We start from the raw sequence: 25,357 nt of genomic DNA on the forward strand, positions 1-25,357 counted from the left end.
GTGAATCTCAGAATTCTGATGTTTCATTTGAGATGCAGGTTGGATGGAGCTCCCATGGGATTATCTCATGGGGGGGGGGGGGACACCTGCCAGAAGAGGCTCGGCTCTGAGGGCCAGGTGTGAGGCTGCAGTTAAGGTTACAGGAAAGCGCTGGTGCTCTACTTTGGGAAGCCAGATGGGTACAATTTTGCAGGAGCAAAGGCCAGATATGGAACATAAAACCCAAATGAGAAGCCCGAGTGTGAATGAGAACAAGAAAGCAGCACTAGGTAATTCTTTGTTGAACCCACGTGATTCATGAGGCACTGCTGGGGGGGCCTTCCAAGTTCAAGGTATTAGGAGGAACACTGAAGAATGCGGGGGGGTGGGGCAGAGCTTCACATGGAAAAGCAAAAACTAGGAATAACAACTGCTACTTCAAATATATGAAAGGTCGTCAATTAGAAGTGCCAGTGGACTTGGCGTGTGGTTTAAAGGAAGGGAGGAAGGGGACAAGGGGAATAGGACTGAAGGAGATCAAATTCTGGACCAAGGTAAATTATCTCTTTAATTAAGGTCTCCATCAACAGAATGGGATGCTTCACCAAGTACTGAAAGAATCCACCCTCCCCAAGTTGTAAATGATGAGCCAGGGACAATATGGGAGAGACTAAGCACTGGGAGAGAGGCTGGAGTTAATGACTTCTAAGACCCCAATCATCCCTCAAGACTGTAGGGTTTTAAAACAACTCAGAGTCTAGAAATGGGTGGGTCCTGTTAAAAAACAAGAATTATCTTTCCATATTTTCAAACTCAAGACTCAAATTTTACTAAACCACTATGGGAAGAGTCCCTTGGACTCTCTGGAAAATGTGATCTATGTTCAAGTGGCTCTAGCAGACTAGGAAGTACTCACTGCATTGGGTGGGGCTGTGTTCCACAATTACCCTAAGTGATGTCAACCCTTCTATGAATCCAGGAAGTCCAGGGTCTTAATATAAGAAGACAGCTAGCCTCTGAAGGACAAGCCCAGAAAATTGGCAAAGAGCTGTGGTGTGCTCACTAAAGGGAAGCCTGTTGCAAGATGTTAGTTTTTCTTTAGGAACTAGTACATCCCTCTAAAGCACTCATTTTAAACCATGGGTTACAACCCATTAGTGGGTCACAAAATCAATTCCAGAGTCTCAATCAGCACTTTTATTTTATTTCTTTAGTGAAATGGAACATAACAGAATGGACTAGAAAATATCAGGAATGCACTGCACGTAGCAAGAGTTCATAGTATTTTGTGAAACTTGTCTTAGTTAACTGTGTGCGCGATGAAAATGTTTTGTACCTTGGCTGCCCTAAAGAAGTAAAGCTTAGGGCTAGGGACACAACCATGCAGAAAGAGCAGGGAGACAGACACTCCAGATAGAGATGATGAGTTTTAATGACACAGCCAACACCCACAATTACACATGGCTCTTTAGACAAGTTGATCTTTGGGACTAGGCTTTGTAGAGAGTCAAGCAACACATAGAAGCACACGAGTGACACAGGCAAGACTCCCACTTCTAGAAAGCAGGAAAGATATCTACGTCTTATCATCAAAGTACCGTTTTATTCTTCTTAAATAGTTTAATTTGCTCTGCCCTCCAAAAGGGCTCTAATCCCAGGCCCACCATTCTTTTCAAGGGATGTTCTCTTCATGTGGGGCCAATTTAAGCAGAGACCACCTCACCAGAGCAGCCTTTCAGTCTTACAATAGTCTAATCCATGATGTATACAACTAGGTTTGTGCAGGCAGGGAACACACACGACAGAGGACCGCTTTGGTGGTGCTGGTTTCAGTGGTGCCTTTTCACTGGATTTTGGTGACTGCTTCATGGATGGAGCTGGCCACATAATCTAGGTTTTTGGTGGTTAAGCCACACATGTTGATCCGACCACTTGGCAGCAGATAGATGTGCTTTTCATTCACCAGATATTCAACCTGCTTGGCTGTTAAAAAACAAAAGAGATATAATCAAAGTAGTATGAATCCTTTAAGCCATGGAGCCTCAGCGACTCCTTGACAATTACAGTTTTCCTTCTTTTCCTCATAACACAGAAAAGAAAAACAAAAGGAGCTATTTTGTCCACCTGGTACACAGGAAAATACACTCAATTGATTCTGGAAACTAGTCTTATTAGCTAACTTTCTAATCCCCAGAAAGTTTAATGTTGCTCCTCCTCATGGGAATTTTAATCTGGGACTACCACCCAAACTGTGCACACCCCAGTCACCACAACACCCTATCAACTGAAACAACCCTGAGCACCCGGCAGCAACCTCCCTTGGACATTTCACTTTCACAGTACATTGCACAAGGCCCCACGCACGAGAGGAGCTGGATAAATGCTGTGTACATGAACCAACGTACTGAAAACCACAGACACCTCTCTGACCTGGCATGTCTTAGCTCTCTCATTCAAGCACAAGCAGAAACGCTTTCCCATGTGTTTGCAGAAATTCTCGTGGATGAAGCAAGAAGGGACTGCCTGTACTTCCTTTATGCCACAATCTCTAGAGCTTTTTTGCTTTACTGAAAAACTACAAGAGAATTTCAGTTGAATTTTGTCTAATTTGTACCCTTAAGAGACCATCATTTGAGGGAATGGGATAATAATTGTTACGAACTGAATGTTTGTGTCGCTCCAAAATTCATGTTGAAACCCCAATGTGATAGTATTGAGAGGTGGAGCCTTTGCAAGACGAGGTCATGAGGGTGGAGCCCCACGATGGGAGTAGTGCCCTTATAAGAGAACAAAGAGAGTGTGCTCTCTCTCACCATCGCGTGAGGATGAAGCTAGAACACAGCCACCTGCAGGCTGCGAAGAGAACCCCCACCAGACCATGCTGGCCCTGATCTCAGGCTTCCCAGCCTCCAGAACTGTGAGAAATTCATTTCTATTGTTTAAGGACCCAGCCTATATTTTGTTATAGCAGCCCAAACTAAGATGGTAATAAAATCATAATAATCAGAGGAGCAAACACTGTGAGCCAGCCAGTGTTCTAAGCGCTTTATATTAACTCAGTTCATCTTTTTTCTTAATTGATTTTAGAGAGAGGCAGAAAGAGAGAGAGAAACATCAATGTGAGAAAGGAACATCAATTGGTTGCCTCCTCTACGCAACCTAGGTGTGTGCCTCCCGAACCTGCAACCTAGGTATGTGCCCTGACTGGGAATCGGTGTACGGACTGACTCTCCAACCAACTGAGCCAAGCCGGCCAGGGCTTAACTCAGTTCATCTTGATAATAACTTTCTCATCCCCATTTTACAGATGGTGCAGAATGGAGTTAAATGACCTTCCCAAGGTCATACAGCTAGTCAGTGGTGGATCTGGGATTTTAAGGCAAGCAGTTTAACTCCTGATTCTGAGTTCTTAGCCAGGACACCACACTACCTCTGTATGGAAATAGAAAATCTAGACTCTACTTTTGTGGGGGCAGAGAGCACCACAGTTGAGAAGCTAGTAAGAGTTATGGAATCCTACCCTAGAAAAAGGCCAATATACACATATATAATTTTTAAAATATCATTTCAGGGGCTCCTTAGATCTCCTAAAACATACCCATGGCCTGTTCTGATGGATAAAACATAATAAAGTAAATACTATAACATGAGAATTGTAGGAACTAGGTTGTGGGTATACGGGGGTCACTGTACAATTCCTTTAATTTTTCTGTTTAAAATTTTCCCTAATAAACTGTTGGGAGGAAAAACACACCCTGTTTTTAAAAAGGGTAAATGGTGCCAAGTGCTAAAAATATACCTTTTGTGTTATAAGCACAGGTCTCTCCTCACTATTCTTCAATTCATAATAAAACTAATTTCCTACTTTGGAGAGTAGGGCAGTACAGATATTTTATGGGGAGACATCTCCATCTTGTGAGCTTTCAGAATATTATTACTTAACACCATTTCCATTACACTTAGTATTAAAAACTGTAGAAGGATTATTTTACTTATTCAAGTGAACTAATCTCCCATTCCAGAATCATGAGGACACCTACAGATAACTGAGCTATCCCTTTACTTTCTTGAATAGCCTCATTTTACTTCAAAGTATTTCAAGGGATCTACAATATATAATCTTTACCACCTTTCTTGTTTTTATATTCATTTCCTTTCACTTTTTCTGAGCTCATTTCAAACAGGCATTCTGATGGCCCTAGTTTATAGTACCTCCCAGCACCTCTGATGTCCCACTTACTACCCAAGCCAGTCACACAAGCTCCACATGCAGGTGAGTGGCCATGTCTGCACCATGACCAGTGGCCTGGTTAGCAGGTGCTCGGAAATAACTCATTAAATGAATGATACCTCCATCATCAGAAGGGACAGCCAATTGCAAACAGGCCCTACTGACAGCTATCAAGATCGTACATGGTTGCCCCTGGACATTCAATTGTCCTTTAATTCCAACTACCAATCTAAGTTCTTATTTATGAAATGAAAAGGTAACTTTATAACCTCTTTTTGAAGGCAATGCCTAGAGACTAGGGAAGACCTGTTAAGAAATTAGGTCCCTGCCCAGCAGGGTGGCTCAGTTGGTTGGGGTGTCATCCCATACACCAAAAAGGTTGCAGGTTTGATCCCATCAAAGCGGGTACAGGAAGCAACTGATCAATGTTTCTCTCTCCTCTCTCTAAAAAAAAATTAATAAACATATCCTCAGGTGAGGATTAAAAAAAAAAGAAATTAGATTCCTGAATAATCATGTGTAATATTCATACTTAGGATTAAGGAAGAGCCAAAAGGTACTTATGAGAGACCTTTCGTAAATCAAGGCTCCAAACTATTAAGCTCTGTCAGTTCCGCTGGCTCTGAGCCAATTCCAAGCCCACAAAAATGAAAATATCTTTGTTATGGGAGGCAGGACAGAGCAAAACAATGCTCTTTGGAGACCCAAGGAGTTCAGGAGATGAGTGGGACACACTGAGGAAACCTAACTTGTTCTGGTCCAAAGTTCTGGCCAATCGATTAGGCAACAGCTAATGGAGCCAAGCCCAAGGACACCAACTGGGAGGAGCGCTGTGTCCAAGAGTGAGTATTCAGGGGACTGGGGACCACTTACTGTTCAACCCTGTGAAGCTGAACATTCCAATTTGCTCAGTGATGTGGTTCCAGGTTCCAGGGGTCTTGAGGGCTTCTAATCGTGCCCTGAGTTCAGATCTCATTGTCAGAATCCGGTCAGCCATTGTCTTCACATTACCTGTCCTGAGTGGACAGTAACAGAAATATCAATACAGATTAGGAGAGATAGTACATGAAAACATGGAAGTTTCAAAACTACCACCTATGTTTGAACTCAGACTTCACCTAGGTGCTGATCTAGACAGAATGATATATTTTTCAGGCCTAATTAAGTAGAGATTGCAGCTTTAGTTACTACGTAAAAATTACTGTTTTGAAATAAGATAAAATATATGCAAAGTGGTTAAGAATATGGAGCCCCCAAATTCTCACACAACTTGAAGTTGGATATTCTATCCCATTGGGAATTCCTTCCTGTTTGAGGGGATGAAGCCTGGGTGGTGAGAGAGTGGGAGATACTCGCATTCATCCAAGTGCCTCTTCCTATGTTCCCGGTGCTGTTAGGCACACGTGTTGTTATGCACGTGAGAGTAGGTAGCAGCCCTACTTTATAGAAATATCTGAGACTCAAAGAGGCTAAAGTAATTTTATCCTGGCACCACCAAAATAAGAGGGAGAGACAGTTAAATGTAATGGAACAATTACTGTTCTGCATTCCCACCCCTGCCCATCAGGTTGTGAGTTCCTTACCATTCCTTAAAAAGCTCAGGGTTAGAGAGGGTAGTGGCCACGATTCGCGCTCCCTGAGCAGGGGGATTGGACCAAGTAATTCGCACAATCTTCTCCATCTGGGAAAGGACCCGAAGGATGCTATCAGGTTCTTTTGCAACCACGGTCAGATTCCCCACACGCTCATCTAGAGACAGGGACAAGAATCAGGCTTGGTGGCCCTGATGGGGGCGGGGGCGGAGGGGGAGCTGCAACTCAGGAGAACACTCACTGTAGAGCCCAAAGTTTTTGGAGAAGGACTGGGCACAGAAGAGCTCGAATCCTTGAGACACAAAATAGCGAATGGCCCAGGCATCTCTCTCTAGGTTTCCAGATGCGAAGCCCTGATAGGCTGAGTCAAAGAAGGGAAACAGAAACCGGCGCTGCGAGGAAGGAAAGTGAGTCAGGGCACGACATCCTTCTGGAACCAACCAAAGACACTGGCTTTCCTTCCCCAACTGCTGCCTGGAAGAAATTTCTAACACTGACCATTTCTCTGATCTCTCTTTTTTGTGCATCCAATCACCACTTTTAGATATTTCTCTGTTCAGCTAAATACTGACAATGAAATCTAACAATTTCAGTAAACCTTGTTTTTTTTAAGTATATTGTCCCCGAGTATCAAGATGCCACCTTGCCAACTGGCCTTATTTTTGAGGCATGGAGGTAGTATCTGTCTGACATTGGTGGATTCTTTCCTATGAATTCTTGGTGTGAAGCTTAGCCAAATGTCAGCTTGGTATCCCCAGGGCCTCTTCACAACCTCAGGGCTCTTCTACTGAGTACTCAAGACCGAGGAGACCGCATGCTCTCTGTGCCTATCACTCCGGTCTCCTCAAAGGGCTCCCCACACTGAACTTGCTCCACCTACTGGGCTCTCTCTCTATGTGGACACCACCTCCCTGCTCCCAACCATCCAAGCCAGAGGCTAGGGCGCATCCTCCAATCCCGCCTCTGCAGCTCATCCCTCACATCCAATCACCCTCCAAGTCCTATCATCCTGTCTCCTGAGAGCTCTAGAATCCTTTCACCTCTGTCACTGCCACCTACTTCACTGAGGTCCCCATCAGCTCCTACCTGGATTATAAAAATAGCCTCCTAACTGCTCTCCAAGCCTGTCTAATCTTGACTCTCTCTGATCCATTCCCTGCTGTGTAGCCAAGGTGACTTGAAGACAATACACACCCGATCATGTCATCCATGGCATTAAAGGTTTTCAGTGGCTCCTCATTGCCCTCATAATGAAGTCCAGTGCCTCAGCACAGGCTCTGGTCCCCATTTCCCTCTCCAGCCTCATGGCTCACACTCCTCCATTTCTCTTGGAATTTAGGCTAGGAATTACTTTCACTTCCTTAAATGGGCCATGACCTCTGCACCTTGAGCCTTTGGTCATGCTCTTCCCCTCGCAGGGAACATTCCTGACCCTCTAGCTCCCACCTGTCCTCATTCCTCAAGTTTCAACATGGAAACCACTTCTTCCAGGAAAGCTTCTTCTACCACTACCACCCCTCCTCACACACACACACTTCCCAAAGTCCAGGCTATGTGCCTCCCATAACCCCACCAACACAGTTGTCTCACAATACTTGGCTGTCTCCCCAAACAGGCTGTGTATGCTCTCTGAGGGCAGCTTTGTTCACTAGTGTATCTCTATGCTGCCAGTCACATAACAGTTTCTCAATAAGTATTCTTAAAACACATTAATGAAGGATATATATACACTTTAAGCTAGAAATTCCAATCTAGAAAGTTATCCCAAAGAAATAATACAATGGTATTTTATTACATAATTGTTCATAAGAACAAGAAACCTAAGACCTTAATGTCCATCAACCAATTTAGTCAATCCCTAATGTGACACATCCAAGCATGGAAAACAATGCTACAAAACATTTAATGACACATAAAGGAACTCAAATAAAAAACAAAGTATGTTATAAAATAGTATAGACAAAATGATCCCATCTTTGTAAAACAGATTTATTTATATGTATAAACTACACTTAAAACAACAAAACTGCCAGCTGGGCGTGGCTCAGCAGTTGAGCATCGACCTAGGATCCAGGAGATCTCAGTTCAATTCCCAGTCAGGGCACATGCCTGGGTCGTGGGTTTGGTCCCCAGTGGGGGGCCTACAGGAGGCAGCCGATCTATGACTCTCATCATTGATGTTTCTATTTCTCTCCCTTCCTCTCTCTAAAATCAATAAAGATATATTTAAAACAAAAAACAAAAAAACTTACATTCTGCACCAAAATGTTAACAGTGGCTTTCTCTGGGTATGGGATATTTACAGTTGATATTTATTTTCTTCTTCAGGCTTTTCTCCACTTAAAAGTTCTTCAGTAAATAGGTATGACTTCTGAGCACATAAACGTGAATACATACTGTTTTTAATGATGCTCTGGAAAGGCAGTTACCTTCATGACGGAGGCGATGTTCTCCCACTGCTCTGGAGTTGGGTCAGTCCCAGTTGGGTTGTGTGCACAGGCATGCAGGACAAAGATGGAAAACTCAGGAGCACTCTGAGGGGAAGGAAGCTACATCAGCTCGGGCACCGGCAGACATGGGGGACAGGGTCAGTGGCACAATGGTCAAGGACAGCATATTCCCTCCTTACGCGCCATTTCAGAAACCGTCGCCTGGTCTGGGTAGGATCTCTCAGACTCCCTCACTTTTCAACTGATCCAAAAACTTTTCCCGCTCCTCCTGACACCACAGGGATCTGTTTACGTTTCATCTCATCACCCACCTCTAGGTCATTCAGGAAACCCTGGAGGTCGAGTCCTCTCTTCGCTGCATCCCAATAGTGATAGGACCGAATGTCTTTAAACCCAGCAGCAGTAAACACAGCATTGTGATTCTCTGCAAGCAAAGGAGCAAAACATTAAATTCTTTTACAAACACAAGGCGGTGTAATTGGAAGGGACACAAGTCAACTTCCAGGACTCTGGAATGTCCACTGGGCGACATCAAGGTGAGGGGTTAAGGTTTAAAAGAATGGTTGTAACCAAAAAAAAAATTCAACCAGTCTTATTCATGCTAAACTTATATCCTGATGTAGATAACAGGGACTTCTTGTATCTACGTTTTATGCCGCTTCTGGGAAGTTTCAACATACATGAAAATACAAGTCTACCAAGAGTCCTGGGAAAAAGTATTCCTAATGAGAATTTGAGCATCAGGTTACTCATATCCTGCCAAAACCCGCTGCTCAAGCTCTTCCCAGTGTCAGCTGATCCAGGGCCGGGCAAGCAGTGAGAGTCATCAGGACAACTGTCCCGGCTTCTGTTTCTCCTCTCAGCACACCTAAAGGACTCACCCCAGGTTGGTGAGGATACGTAGACAGGTGTGTCCTTGTTGTTTACTCCATTGTACCATCGCACTAAGAACTCGGCTCCGATCCGAAGGGCACCTGTTCCCCCCAAAGACTGCACACCGCCTACCTGAAAGAGAAGCAGCAGGGCCCCTGGTTGGTAAGGGTGAGGCCAGAAAATATTGGGGAAAATATGAGCACTTCCTTTGTGCCTGCTCTGTGCTAAGCCCTTTAATGCGGTATCTCATTAAACCTCCTAACTACATGAAGAAGATACTGTTATTTGCCCATGTTTACTGAGCTGAGGAGGCTGAGGCTGAGAGCTGAAGCACTTTGCTGGAAGTTACCAGCTACCAAGCAGTACGGAAAGTCTTCAAACCAAGAAGTGTGAAGTCTGACTCTTAGGGGAGCTTCCCTTCTGAGTACAGAGGTAGAGGACATGCCTAGGCCACATTAGAGTGTGCCCTGGAAGGCACACCCACAACCCCTTTGGCACCCAACCCAAGATCAAAACTGCCCTTCAGCAGAAGCCTGGAAAATAATGTTTCTCATTTGCCATTGGCATCAATCTGTAATACTACCTTCTCCCTCCATAACGCAGGCTTATTAATCCTTAGAAATATATTCTAACAAAACAAAGATGACATGTGAATATTACTTTCCTCTCCTTGAGCTTCATCTCATCTTAAAATGATCTCACAGGGAAAATAATAAAAATCCTAAGTTTTACCATTTATAAAATACCTTCACATACATTCTTACTTGATCCTCATACAGTCCCATAAAATAAGTTCTAGATGCAATTTACACAAGGAAACTGACTCAGAGAAGTGGTTTGCCAAAGGAGACACCGCTGGTGAGTCGCAGGGCTAGACTGATCAGTACAGGTCTCACTCTAGTCACTCTATGCCATTATGTTGTTCTGCCTCTAAATCTTAGATTTTGCCCTTTCACAATTCAAACGAGGTTTTGGCATAACTCTTTCAGTAGAGAAATGTCATAAATTACATGTTGCTTACTATGTCTACAGGATTAAGGAGAAAGAAAAAGATCACATGGGAAAGCCTATCTAAATAAAAGGAAGGGCACATATCCATCAAATATCAGTGGCAACCTCTGGGGAGGGGCCTAGGCTATGGGGAACAGCGGTCAAAGGGACTGTGGCCTAGCCTGCAAGTTGTCTTTTAAAAATAAGGAGAATGTATTCATGTATTATTTGTAAAATTTTTAAATAATTTTTAAAATATATTGTAACATCTGGGATCTGTTGTAAAATAATTCAGCTTTGGCAGGGTGGTGGGAGGTATACAAGATTGACCAAATACAGATCAATATTGAAGCTAGGTGATAGATGCATGGAGTTCGCTCATTACACTGTTTTATCTATTGTTATATATATTTGAAATTTTCCACAATAAAAAGGTGGGGGAAAAATCCTTCCTAAAGAAGAAAAGCTTCCAAAACCTTAAAAAACCAACATAACACTGATGCTAAAAGATGACAAAGAAAAACAAAAATAGAAAAAAGGGAGAGACCTAGCTCTTTCATGAATATTGAAGCTAACTTCCCAAATAAACATTAATGAACAGTATGAATCCAACAGTACATTTAAAAATACCCTTTTGATCAAGTGAGAATCATCCCATGAATGCATGATTACTAAGAAATACATTATAAAATTAGTCATGCTGCCTAACAGAGAAAACCCAAATGATCATCATAACAAATGAGAAAAGCAGCATAGCCATTTCTGATATAAATGTTCAATAAGACAGAAAACAATGCACACATCCTGAAAAAACATTTGTTCGTGATGAAAAAGTCAGCCTCATGATGAACAATGAAGCATTAGCATAAATCCCTTTAAACTATGAACAAGGCAATGATACCAATCATCGCCACTACTGTTCCCCACTGTTCTATTTGGATTCAGAGATGTGTGCATCTGTGAAAGAATATTGTCTGAAGGAACAGAAGCAATGTTGAGGTACAGCTTCACACTGCAAAAAGAACCAAGAGCAGTGAACTGGGGTGAAACTGGCCGGCGCACGTCAGGTTTGGCACAATAACTTCCCTGCTCTTCATTGGCCCCACTGAGCACTAGTCCCTTCCCATTACATTAAAGGTTTTGCCTTCACAACTGTGATCTATCTGGAGTCTTTAATGCGAATCTCTATCAAGGTGATGTAACTTAAATGTGCACTCAGTTTTCATGGATTTGTCCAAGCTAAGTTGGATGTCGGCTTTATTCATTATTTCACATTTCAAACAAGTAAGCAATTCTGGAAAGTTGATATTTCCTATGCAAGGTTTTAAGTTATCATCAATATGTGACAGGAGCATGTGGATATCAGAGAAAACATTCCCAGAAATATTTTCTCTTTCCTATGCTCAACTTTTAATTCTACTCTTTCTCTCCCACTCCAGAAAGCAAATTCATTAATTAAAATAAGTCAGAAAGTCAGTACACGAGACTGAAAATGTGTTTGGAAGAGATAAACCCACTTCACTAATATTAACTGATCTTTGATATTCATGATGTATACAGTGCTTGACATATCAAATTCTCAAGAAACTAGCACCCCCTAAAATATATTTTGAACAATGGATGGCTTCAATGATATACAAATTGCTCTAAACTATATCAGCAACGAACAGAAACAAATTTTTGGTGAATCAATAAAGTAGAAATTTGGTCATTTTGTCAACTGATTTTTGGTAAATTGCTCTAGATCCCAGAAAAGTCCTGTATTTAGGAAGAAGGAAAATCGTAATATCAATGGAAGTACAGACTTTTCAAGAAGCCAGGCAACTAGACCTGAGAAGATGAGAGCCAGAGCCAAAGCCCCAAGTCTCCACACAATGGTCAAAGTGAGAAACTGGGATGTCATCACATGGCCCACATGCCCTCCTACCTATAGTGGCTCAGTAATTTCAGAAGCTGAAACGTTACCATGCAGGAGATGAAAACTGGACATTTTGTCTGGATCCTAGGGTCTGAAGATGGAAAAGCAGTAAGAGGCCGTGAGGAATCTAGACAAGAGGTCTTTTCCAAATGGTTGACAGACCTAGCAATGTTAAATCTTGAGAAGAAAAATCTAAGGGAAGATGGTTACTGTTTTCTGGTTCATTCATTCTTGCATTCATGCCTAATCTCCTGCAAGTCTTGGCCCAAAGTTCATTTCTATTCTACCATCACCACCCTAGTTAAAACTATATCCGCCCTCACTCCTACCCTCAGACTCCTCATATGCGTTCCCCCACTCTATTTTTATAGTATTTATCATCTTTTAATAAACTGTACCATGTTTATTATGTTTATAGTCGGTTTCTCTCCACAAAACTGTAAGCCAAGATAAGAGATTTGGGGTGTTTTGGTCACCGCTGTGCCCCAGCATCTGGAACAGTGCCTAGTGGTGAGCACTCATCTGTTGACTGAGTAAGTGTGTAAATTCAAACTTCTGGAATCTCTGAGGTGCCAAGCTGGGAGCTAAATACTAAAGATTTGTAAGATAAATAAGCCATCATCCCTGCCCTGGGGAAGCTATGGTCTGGTGGGAGAGACAGACTTATAAAATTATACAATTAATTATACTTATAAAATTAATAAGCACAGTAAGCACTGTTATTCCCAAGTTGTGAACAAAGTCCTGTAATAACTCAGACTCCAACAACTAGCTCTGCCTAAAAGAGCTAAGGCTTCAGCATGGAGGTGAGACTTGATTGGGCCTTGAAGAACCTGGAGGTGGTGACTGGGTGTTGAAAAGGTGAGGGTGCATTCACAGCAGAGGAACACCTGAGGCAAAGGCTCTGAGTCATGAAAGGGCAAGGGGCCTAGAGAACAGCAGGCTCTTAGAATGACAGGACTCCATGGGGGAAAGGGGAGAGGGGCGTGAGTAACTGGAAAAACAGGATGAAGGATAACTACAAATATGCTGCTCGCCTAGTTCAAAGTCCAGATCCTACCTCGTAGATAATGGAGGAGCTATTGTTTGTGAGAGACAAGGAGCAGGTGACATGATTAGTAGTTGTTGTTTTTTTGTTTTTTTTGCTAAGGAAGATAATTCTAGCTGCACTGTGTAGAATGTACTAGAATGGGGAAGAGACTAGAGGCAGGAGGCTAGTATAAGAATCCAAATGAGATGGTGGTGGGCTGAACTGAGACAGGAGCCTAGGGGTGGAGAAGATGTCTGGGGCAAGAGGAAAGGCTCAGAGCTCAGTATCAACTGGTACCCAAGGTGACATCAATGCCATTTCCCCCAAAAAGAAAGTCTGCAAATATTTACAGACTGCCATTTACGTTTGTTCTGTGATCAAAAACAACACGGAATGAACTAGGCCAAGAGGAAGAGCTACATTCCACAAGCAACAGCCCCAAGTCTTACACATTAAGTGATCAAAAATGGGGAGCGTTGGGCAAGGGAACAAGCATCTGCCCAACAGTTAATAAGTGTATAAGAAAGTACAGACTTAGAGGAAGAAGTTCCCCAACACGGAATCTCTGTTTTCATTTGTCAACAGAATTCCAATTATCAACAGCATCTCAGAAAATAACCCCCAGCTGCCAAAGTTCCCTACTTTCAAACTTCATCAGGACACTCTTCTCCCTCTGTGGAAACAATGGATTGTCAGAGCAACATATCAATGCCACCTGTAATCTCTAAACACTACTATTTCTACCTGTATTCCCCTTCAGTTCCTTGAAGTAATTCACCTTAATTTAATTACTTGCCTAATCGCCAACCTGGAGCCTCCCTCACTCCTGATACACATAGGAATGTACCCCTGTGTAACTTTTATTTGACTCTGTGGTCCTGTTTATCAGGCATATAGGTAACAGCATGTGGGGATAAATCAAGTGTCTCCAAAATGTGGTCCCTTCCACACATGAGGGATGCACCAGACAATGGCCGAGGGAGCAATGAGGGCTGCTGGTTTAAATTGCATAATTTCTAACTGGACTATTGCAAAAACCTGAGCTCTTTCCCTCCCTACTCATCCAGCCAAGTTTATGTTCTTCAAATACTTTCATTGGGTAACTTCTCTGCTCAAACCTTCAGGTGGCTTCCCCTGCCCTGGCTGCCAAAACCAGCCTGCCTGATCTATCCCACATGTTCCAGCTCTAATCAGATAGGTCTCTTTACACCTAGGCCTGCTTATCTCCTACCCTTGGCTCTGGGATCCCGCTACTTCAGACAAATACCTTCCCTTTGTACCTTGTGTTTCTTAACCCTGCTGTACTTTGGAATCCCCTGGAAGGCTATTAAAAATGTGCCATGGAGAGAAGAGAATTGGGGGGAAAGGTAGTGAAAGAGCAGGATATGGTGGTACCCTCTAAGATTCTGATTTAACTGGTCTGGTATGGGGGCCAGCCATCAGTATGGTTTTAAAAACTCCCCAGGTGATACTAATGTACAGCCAGCATTAAAAACCTGTGTTCTAGTCTCATTCCCCAGGATTCAGCTGAAGTCTCATCTTCGGCCATTACCAGCCTCCCTCTTCTCTGAATCTCTACAACACTGAGAATCTCCACCATACCACTTCCTGCCCCATAGAGCCTCTCTCACTGGCTACTTCCAAAATGTGCTCCTCTTCCACATGTCTCTAGTTATACACAGACTATGTACCAGGAAGCACTTAAATGAGAGAAGCTGAGACCAAGGCTAGAGAATGAAAGGATATATTAGAATTGACAGGAACTTCAGAGAGCATCTAGACTAGTGGCTCTTGGGGGCCACAGACTCCTTTAGAAAGTTTGATTAAAACTATGAACCTTCTCCCCAGAAATACACATACACACAGAATTCTGCATACAAATTTTAGGGGATTTAGAGGCCCCTTAAATGATCCCCTATGCGAGTGCTCCTTATAAGACCATGAACCACAAACAAGTCTTTTGGTAACACGTAGATGAGACATTGGGGCTAGAGGGCTAACTGATTTGCCTGTTGTCAAAAATAGTGGTAGAGCTGGATCCAGACCCTGGTCTCTTGATCAATCCATTAAATTCCTTTGGCTTGGCATTTCCTCTGACTGCTTCAAACCCAGCAACTGAAATCTGATCATCAACTGGGCAAAAGTGAACTGAAGAAGCTGTGCTTTATAAAAAAGCACGTGATTTGCACTAACAGGTTCCCGAGGTCACACTACTTAAATCTTTATTTACTGACAGTTCAATAGACATAAGGCCTAACATTTTAAAAAACTTCAATTTTCAACCTCTTTTTTACCTTCATGGTTCCTAAAGAGAAAATACCGATCCTCATCCAAAACTCACCCGCTTCTCCTGGATGGCTGGGCTGTCATCCCCAAGGGCAAGGCGGGAAGCATGGGTCCGGAACTCTGCCAGGCCCAGGATCGGCAGATACTCGTGGTTTAGGTTTCCATCATTAGCAATCTTCTGCTCCACTTTCCGCACTACAGGCAAAACCCAGGGCTGGGAGTCATCCGTGCGATAAGCTAGAACATAGGAAAGAGTTGCATTAAGGAATTGTCTGAGGCTTCATCCAAGAAAGAGTTTGGAACTGTAAACAGGGAAAGTTCTACCATCATCCGATTAAAACAGACCTGTGAAGGAAACTAAAGTTCAGTCATTTACTAAATGCCGGCTTTGGGGCAGGCACTGGGCTAGGTGCTAGGCAAGCAGAAGGATAGACATGGTTCCTATCTTCACAGAACTTATAGTTCTTAAATATATGACCACCAAAAAACAGAATGCTAAAACAAAACTGGGACATCAGAGCCTGATGGAGAGAATGCATGTGAAAACACTTAGTGAACTAAAATGATACATCTTACAAATGCTATGTCAGTATTACTAGTGCACTGAGGTCTCTATAGCCATTGGCCCAGAAATCTGCTTCCTTCTGCATCTCCCCAAGAGATTTCCAGAAAAGGGCTAGGTGCTACTTCAGATGAATGCTGCACCTTCCAACATAAACATGGAGAGAGAGGGGTGTGGAAGCAGGCCCACATCCTCCTCTTGTCCTATAAGAACAGAAATGGGACAAATGACAAGCAAATGCCCTGTGACTGAAGATTCCAACAACTGGTTACACAATAACCCAACAACAACCCACTGAAGCACATCTGTGTCCTCTCTCTGTGTTCTGACATCATTCAGTGTTTACCATGTTAGCATTCCTCCCACTTCATGTGCTTCACACTTTTATTGATCTAAATGCATCTATTTCATAACATTTAATCCTGCTTACAAGCAAATGTCTAAGCACTTCTACACTAAAAGTATTTTTTGTCCCTTTTGAGTTATCCTATAACTCATTTTTCCCCCCTATTTATACTACCCGATGATTATTTTGGGATTATCGCTTTAGAGGGCAGCTGCTCTGGCTTGCACCCAAGCCAGTGATCTCTATGAGTAGGATTCCTGACAGGGGCCATTTGCCTCTCTGCTTGAATGTTTAGGTCTCCAACAAGCCCATACTTTTGCAAGTAATTTTGAAACTGGAAATTTTAGAGTAGTTCTGATTAAGTTTTATCTGCTTGATTTCTGACCAATATTAACCCCTACCTTTTTTTAAAAAGTCACTTTGTAGGGTGGTTGATACTGCTTACTGAACAAAACATGTTGATTGTAGAAAATTCAGAAAAGCCCAGAAAGTAAATAATAAACAGTATGATTAACATGAAATCCCAGCACTCAGAGATAAAGAGTATGAAAATTTTGGTGTACAACCTTCTAAGCTATACTTTACATGAGTATATTCTTTTATAAAATATGGAGCAGACTGTATATAGAATTTTCAATGTGCTTTTTTCCACTTATTAAATAACTAAGTGTTTTTAACTATTCTTCTAATAGGTGATATATTCGCATGCCCTCATCCCATCTTTAGCCTCTACCTACCTCATTCCAAATACTCTCACTCCATAAATAACAACTGTTCTTAATTTTTTTATGGAAGTTTCTTTTTCCAGAAGTTCCCTATGTATACACAAGCAAATACAGCTATGTTTCCCCCACTTCTTACACAAAAGGTAACACAGAGCATACTATACACTGTTTTGTTCCTTGCTTTTTCCACTTGAAGATCTTTTTACATCTGCGCATACAATGTCTTTGTTCTTTTTCACAGCACAAAACTGATGAATGTACCCTAGTTTGTTTTGCCAGTCTCTTGTTGATGAACACTTGAGTTGTTTCCAATACTTGGATATTACAAAACTTCAGTGTACAACCTTGTACATACATCATCTTACATGTGTGCAAATATATGTTAGATGCAAGGTTGAAAATGGAAGCATGGGCTGAGAAGTATGTGTATTTGTGGTTTTGACAGACATATCCAAATTGTCCTCCATCAGAATTTTATCAGTTTACATTCCTACCATCAACATATAAGATTGTCTGCTGCCCCGCAGCCTCACTCACTGAGTGATTTTTTGCCAATATGAGTGCAAATAGTTTTAATATAAGAGTAGTTTTAATTTGCATTTCTCTTATTATAGATGCAACTGGGCATTTTTCATATATATATATATATATATATATATATATATGAGCAATTTACAGCACAATTTTAGTGGTTAGATAATATTTATAAATCATATATTCTAAATAAATATGAAAGATAAAGAAAAAGCCACAGTACTACTACTCTTAGTAGTAATGTATACTCTGTGCAACTCTAAGAAATACTGTAATGCAACTGGTGTCAGGGAGGCAGTGTGTATTATGACAAAAAAGAAATTGACCAATTTATACCTCCCCTTCCTTCTTCACTGCCCAGTTTCCCCAGGTTCAGTTCCAGATGTATTCCCAATGCCTTGCCTAAACCACCTAATGAGGCAGAAGTGCAGATTCCGCTTGGGTGATCAGAACATTATCAACAACCACTATTCCTGCTCTCCAGGGGATTTTATTCCTGTTTCTGGACCCATGAGATTCTCATTCATTTTTTCATTCACTCATTCATATCACAAGGATTTACTGAATCTAGCATGAACCAGGCACTGGCCAGAAGTAGCTACACAGAGATGGATAAAAAAGACACTGCTCTCCAGGAAACAGAGCATAGAGCCCTTAATTCTCCTGTGAGGGATAAGGAAAGATTTTACAGATGATGACTGTGTGAGAGGGTTTAAAAGATAAACAAGGAAATACATACATTCCAGACAAAGGGTTTGGAGAGATGAGGTTTTGGAGGATCTGCATTTTCATGGCTGGAATGTAGGATCCGTGGAGGAACACCAAGGAGTGGCTCAAAGAGTCTTGGAGCCTCGTCTAGGAGGAACTTCATTTCACTGGACAAACCACTGAAAGCATTTAAGCAAGAGAGCGACATGGACAGCTGTACATGTCACTGGACCATTTTAATATGATCATTTGAGTGACATGATAGAAAATAAACTGGAGAGGCCAGAGGCAGACTGCTAAGTCAGAAGGTTACTGCAGTAATCCCAAAGGAAAAGAAAGAGGTCTTGAATTAAGGCAGCGGCAGAGGGATAAAGAAAAGGAGAGAGCCCGGCCGGGAATGGCTCAGCAGTTGAGCCTAGGATGCAGGCGATCAGGGTTTGATTCCTGGTCAAGGCATATGCCTGGGTTGCGGGCTAGATCCCCAGTCAGGGGCGTGCAGGAGGCAGCCGATCAATGACTCTCATCATTGATGTTTCTATCTCTCTCTCTCCTTTCCTCTCTCTGAAATCAATAAAGATATATTTTTAAAAAAAGAAAAGAAAGAAAAGAAAAGAAAAAAAGAAAAGAAAAGAAAAGAAAAGAAAAGAAAAGAAAAGAAAAGAAAAGAAAAGAAAAGAAAAAAGAAAAGAAGAGAGAATCAAAAAATATTTATGAGGTAGAAAAGACAGAAGTTAGTGAGCAAGTAAATAGACGTGGGATGCAGGAAAGGGCGTCTGATGACTCCAGTCTCTCTCTAGTTTGGATAACGACTGATGGTGGTGGGGTCAGTTAAGACATAGAACATATTGGGAAGAAAAAAAGAAAAGGCTGAGGGGAAGGTGAAAATGATGAGTTGTGTTGTAAACAAGGTGAATTTGAGGTGGTTGTAGGATAGGTCCATCAAACTGTAGCAAGTATGGGTCTGGTGTTCAGGGGAGAAGTACAGGATGGAAAGAGATTTCATAACTATAGACATTGACAATAGCCAAAGCCATTATAAGAACAAGTACCTACTGAATACTTAGAACATACAAAGGACTGTGCTAAATGCTTTACATTTTTTTTACTCTCGATTCTGATAACAACTCACAAAATAGATATTGTGATCCCTATTTTAGGGATCTAGACACTGAGACCAGAGAGTTAAATAATTTGCCCAAGATCACAAGGACTGTAAGAGCTAGGCTATCATACTATTAAATTCATGGATCTATGGGCCTTTTTTAAGAGTAAGTGATGTCTAGAAAAAGCCCAAAGCAAGCAGGTCCCAGAGGACTGTGTGAGCAGCCTTATTATCAGCATGCTCCCACCTTCATGCACCACTACCCTTCTCCCTGGGTATAAGCCCTTTTAGAGGAGGCACACAGGTTTCAGGTGAGTCTAGAAGTTTTGTTTTCCAGAAGAAAAGGAACAAGGCAGAGGATTAAATTATGAAACCACTACCCTCTCCTCCTAAGATTTCCACTTCCCTCACCCATGCCCACTCAAGAGCCCATGCAGATATGCCTCTAAGGCCCTTCTCCAACTAGAGTTCTGGGGAGAGGGCCAGGGGTACACAGAAACACCTGATGTAGCACATTTCTCCAACAATTGTATCTGAAGATGCCAGAACCCACGTTAAAAACAACAACAAAAATTAAAGTAAGCACAGTTTGGAACAAAAGAAAGTTAAGTTTACATGATAAACGGACTGGGGTCTATGAAGAAATGTCTTGCTTCAGGCTGCATCAGGCTACACCCACATCTCCCCAGCCTTTAAAGGCATTTGTCTGAAATGTTGACATGGACTAAAACAGTCAACTCAGAGAGCATCATACTTAACAGTGGAAAACGTGATGCTCTGCTCTGACTATAAGGAAATTACGCAAATAGTCATAGCAAGAAGAAACTCTCTGGAGAAATGACCTGCAAATAGCAACTAGATAATGAGATTATGGTTGCAAGTTATTCTAAACATGTCCAACATCACTAGAACTTGAGCTGGCTAACCACCATTGGGCTTTTTCTCTGTACAAACACTTTACTTCTGAACCAATGTCAGAAACTTTCACTTTGCAGCTCTTGAACTGAATATTATTATTCAACATCTTTTATGTGATTCACCCAAAGAAATGCCAAAACAACAGTAATAGCAATAGCTAATCCTTACATAACTCCTACTTATGTGCCAGAAACTGTTCTGAGCACTTTACATGTACTTAATCCTCATAAAAACCCTGTAAGACAGTTCAAAGGTAACTGAGCCAATGAAATCTGAGGTTTAAAAAAAATATATTTAGATCAACATCAATATTAGTTCTTCACTATATATCTGGCCCTAAGAAATACTCGGAAGTTTTGGATTAGATTTAGATAAAGAGCTTGAATGATACCCACTCCAATTCAATTCAAGGCAATCTTTCAATGTTTCTCCAACTCTGCCACCTGCTAAAAATATCACTTTCTCTCTGTGGGTGAAGCGATGTAGTACTGATTTTAAAATGTTTTACTATGAAAAATTTCACACATATACAAGATTGGAATAATAATATAATGGATGCATATGTACCCATTTCCCAGCTTCAACAAACCATCACTTTTGAAAGGTGTTTTTCCTCACCCCTCCTCCATAATCCTTGGTGAAGTCTTTTTAACAGGTCCTATGCACAAACACAGTCACAGTGGGAAACCTGATTCTGAACTTCCTTCCTGCCATCCTTTGCTACAAAACAGTTCAACTTTCTCATTTCAAAAGTTTTAGTCCTTTTAGTCTAAGTCTGTTTCCTAGCACAGAACATCACCCTATTCATTTTCCTCTTCCTGGCTGGTCTCTCTGTATGTGGTCCAGAAAGTGTCTGTGGAGTTTCAAACATCCAAATGATGGTGATAGAAATAAAAATTTCACCACAGAAGATTAGAGTTAAAGGAATTTCAAGGCACTTAAGTCCAAATCTTTTTCTTGGCAGAAGAAAACTGAGGCCCATGCTCTGAACTGTCCAAGGTCCAAGAAATACAAGCAAGAAAGGAAGGCAAGGGTGTGTAGAAAATGAGTTTCTAATGTCCACAGTCTTTCCACTCCTTTCCAGCATCTCTACTTATTCCTACCACATCCAAAGGCCAGAACTTTCTTCCCAGGTACCCCCAGGGAGCATTAACCTGCCACAGAAGCACGTTCCACCTCTATTATCTCACTTAACACCTACTGACTGAGGCCAAAACCAAGCCTGTCTTCCCGCACACACAAGGCTTGGTCGAGCACCTGATTGACATCTGTCATTCGCCAACTCAGAACAGAGCTCCGGAGGGCAGAGTTCTCCCTTATCTATTCCCATCAGCAGGGCTCCAAGCCTATCAGGCTTCCTATCTTCCTCTGCTCACAATCTCTGGCCGCTCATTTCTCATGAAGTTAAGGACGTAGCATAAAGGACACAGAACGGGGGACTGGAAGAACTGAGATTTTGTCCTGGCTGCTACACACGTTCTGTGTGACCTTGGACACAGCTCCCTTTTCAAGACTCATATACCCATCTGTAAAAAGAGCAGGTTAAGCTAAGCCTGAGGACCTTGCCCCCTCTTCGGGCCCCACACCAGCGCGGAGCTGGCCTCGGCCTCTCCCCCAGCCCCGCGCCCGAGGTAGGCCCGCTCCGCTCCCCCGCAGCTCACGCTCAGGGCGCTGCATCTTTACCTCCCACTCCCAGGTTGACCTTGCGGGGGTCCGGATCCTCCCGGAAGTCGGCAGTGAGCTTAAAGACAAGGACCGGCTGGGCCTGCGGAACCTCGGCAAACACTGACGGAGGCGCCATAGCGAGAGAGCTGGAGTCGCCGGCGAGCTTCCACCTGGAGTCTTGCGCCGCTCCGTGCGGATCAGTCGCGCCGGCTGGAGGAGACTCTCACCTTCAACTAGCCGGCGGGGCGGGCCCGCAGCCTCCAATGGTCGAGACGCGTCCGGAGCTTGGCAACGCCGTTAACCAATCGCGAGCTGCTGACGCACATGGGAGACGCGGGAGGAGATATTATTAGCCAATCCAAGAAGAGAATCGTATCGGAGGAATGATACAACCAATGCAATGTCCTGCGACTGAGACGGGGGCGTGGCGCATGGTTGATTGGCAGAGCGTGCTCCTATCGCTGAGGCCATTGTTCCCGGGGCGTCCCGGGACCGAGGGGAGGAGCCGAGCTGCCAGAGTGTCCGGGAGGCTGCCTCGGCGACCTTCGAGGGGCACCAGGCTAAGGAGCGGTGGCCGGCGGGAATTACTGAGGACGCGCCTTCCGGTACCGGCGGAGCAGGTGTTCTCGCTGCCTGCCCCGCAGCGCGCACGTTCCTGAGCCGGCCTCGCCTGGCCCGGCCCGGCCCGAACTGGTAGCCAAGTCCCCAGGTCTGCGCTCGGGACGCTACGCCGAGCGCAGGTGACCTTGACCGTTAGCTCCTGAGGGAAAAGTGGGTGGGCCGCCCGCCTTGTTCTCAGACTGGGGACATTAGTGAGAGAGAGACCGGGAATTCCTTTCTGCCGCTCTTCCAGTTTGAGATTGTTGTTCCCCTTGTACTAAGGAGAGGGCCTGGTCCTCAAGGACCTTGGGGATCTGGGCGCGGCCTCCCTCCCCAGCTTTCCTCCCACGGACGTACGCGACCGGGCCTTGCCGTCCTCAGCTGGCAGGCACCCAGACTGCCTCTTCTTTCAGTCAGGCTGTGCCTTCCCCGGAATATTCTTCCTCCCCGGCCCCGCCCCTCCACCTGGTGACCTTCAAGACCCAGAGTAAATGCCTCCTCCATAAAGTCTCCCCTTAACGCTCACTCCGGTCAAAATCCGCCTCTTTCCTTTGCTGCTGAACCTTGTTAACAATATTACCATTTTAGAAAATGCCCTAGTTCAGAACCTATGTCCTAGTTTAGTTTCTGACTCTGCCACTAACTTGGGCAGGTTTAGTCAAGTGACTTGACCTCTATGTTCCTGCTCGGGAAAGTGGAGATAATAGTATTTTCCTCAGGGTTGTGGGGATTGTGTGAGTTCATACATTTAAAGTGGTTTTTTTTTGCATCTAGTAAGCACTCCCTGAATGCTAGTTTTTGTTATCATTGCTCATCTGCCACACCCCTTGTAGATGGTAAGCTGCTTTTGGCTAGAGATCTTACCCTGTAAGTCTCCTTCAGTTTCTTGAACTTAGTAAGTAGTCAGTAAATGGTGGAAGGATGAGTCAGTTCTCTTGGTGTGTCAGAAGAAAACAACACCTCAGCCTCTCTTTGTTGGGTAATACGACAAATCCCCAAATGAATTTTCCATTCAAAGTAATGAACAAGCCAAAAGGACGTTGAGTAACACCTGCCAACCTTTGATCGCCTGCTTCTTTTCAGAAATGTTCCCTCTGGTTTTAAAGGTAACTGCCCACAGTATTTCATTAACAACACTTCCCTCTAAGATTGCAAGTTTAAAGGTGAAATGACAATGAACTTTCAGTGCTTCCAAAAGTACAGGCAGAAGGCCACTGCTGAGAGGGGTGTTTTATAACCCAGCCTCCCCAGGGTTTGATTTAGAGATATGATCTTCACAGCATTGGCCAACAATATCATGGTCACTCCTTACGTCATTCACTGGGGGAAAAACAACCCTAGGTTAGCTAAACACTATCAACTTAGCTAAGTCCAAATAAATATTTATTGACAACCTAAGCAGCTCCATAACCAAGTCAGTGCTGATGGGGCAAAGAAAGTGCCATATGCATGCAGTTTTCCTCATGTCTCTAGGATATCTGTTTTGAGTTTTAGGGAAGGGGAAATAGTTACTGGATGGGCTGGGGTGGGGGGGCAACATATGTGGGATCCAAATCTCAAACGTTTCCTTGGGAATATGAGGTTCTTGGAGATAATACTTTAAGTTCAGACCTTCTGTCTTGAGCCCTGTAGGCTGCCCTCTAAGTAAAATGCCAATCTTGAAATAAACAAAATGCTTTCCAGGCCATTGCTAATTTTAACACTTTGACTTAGAATTGATGCAACACTACCTGGCTGCTGAATGGATAATTCAAGCAAAAGACTCTTGAGAGGCAAACACGGCCCAGACAAGTAAACAGCCAGGTAAAGTGAGTGTCCAGGGAAAGGGCAATAAGAGTCAAAAGACTAAAAACTATCTGTTTAAGCATTTAAGCATCCTTCCTACTGTCTTCTCTCTGCCTTTTTTTCTTTTCTAGTTTCTTCAAAATTATAAGGGAGGAATTGGGAACAGCTTCTGGAATGAATCCCTTTAGAATATACTCTCTTGGAAATCTGAAGCCTTCAGGGCTGAGCAGCGCCGCCACCTAGCATAAGAGGCAGGCCTGGCAGGCCAGGGTGGCAGTGGGCACTGCATGGATCTCTAAGCAAACCCACACTTGCTTATTGTGTTTAGTCTTGCTCCTGATACCCAGAATGTGTAAATTTAGGAACAGGTCAGGGGAGGAAGAAGTATTTCACACTTTGCATTCAATTGCAAAGTGGTTTGGAACTGCTGTATTTGGATGTATGCTGTCACTAAGAATAGGGTATTATTTAGCAGCTGAGTTGTATGCTAAGTGAATATTTCTTTAAAAACCAAAGCTGTAGCTTCTGGTCCCAGGCACTTCGGGAACTGTGGGCTTCGGTGCAGATATGGCCAACTCCAAGAACCACACCACGCACAACTAGTCCAGAAAATGACACAGAAACTGCATCAAGAAACTCCAATCACAAAGATACGTATCTCTTGAGGGGGTAGACCCCAAGTTCCTGAGGAACGTGCTTCGCCAAGAAGCACAAGAAGGGCCTGAAGAAGATGCAGGCCAACAACACAAAGACGATGAGGAAGACAATGAGTGCACGTGCCAAGGCTATCAATGCTCTCATCAAGCCCAAGGAGGTCAAGCCCAAGATCCCAAAGGGTGGCACCTGCCTTCGAGATGTATTTACTTTGTTCATTGAATGATGAGCTGCCTAACAGAACAATTCACAGGCTTTGCACCTCTAATCAGATTCTTGTTTTGCCTGTTACTAGTCTGTGTCTGAATTTTAAATTCTTAACTGTAATTGAGACAAAAAGATTTTTGCATAGTGTCAATACACACCTTTAACACAGTTGTAGAAATTATTATTGCCATAGAGATACACT

The 25,357-nt window shown here is 43.2% G+C and overlaps 1 protein-coding gene and 1 long non-coding RNA gene across 2 annotated transcripts in view; one reads left to right on the forward strand and one right to left on the reverse strand.

Annotated features, from left to right (window-relative positions):
- Positions 1-1,161: 1,161 nt before the first annotated feature.
- GOT1 (glutamic-oxaloacetic transaminase 1) lies at positions 1,162-22,221 on the reverse strand. The gene is made up of 9 exons (XM_081157890.1): positions 21,928-22,221; positions 15,405-15,586; positions 9,134-9,257; positions 8,564-8,676; positions 8,232-8,336; positions 6,044-6,194; positions 5,794-5,959; positions 5,084-5,226; positions 1,162-1,962 (listed from the first exon to the last, which is right to left on the reverse strand). The coding sequence occupies exons 1-9, from the start codon at positions 22,043-22,045 to the stop codon at positions 1,823-1,825; spliced, it is 1,242 nt and encodes a 413-aa protein (XP_081014016.1). The 5' UTR covers positions 22,046-22,221; the 3' UTR covers positions 1,162-1,822.
- Positions 22,222-22,397: 176 nt separating this feature from the next.
- LOC308566884 overlaps positions 22,398-25,357 on the forward strand; it is a 30,063-nt gene continuing 27,103 nt past the window's right edge. Inside the window, exon 1 of the long non-coding RNA XR_014000238.1 lies at positions 22,398-22,649. This is a non-coding gene — a long non-coding RNA (uncharacterized lncRNA). The remainder of the gene's footprint in view (positions 22,650-25,357) is intronic.

This window comes from Miniopterus schreibersii (genome assembly GCF_964146895.1).
Source record: "Miniopterus schreibersii genome assembly, chromosome: 14".
Classification (NCBI taxonomy): Eukaryota; Metazoa; Chordata; class Mammalia; order Chiroptera; family Miniopteridae; genus Miniopterus; species Miniopterus schreibersii.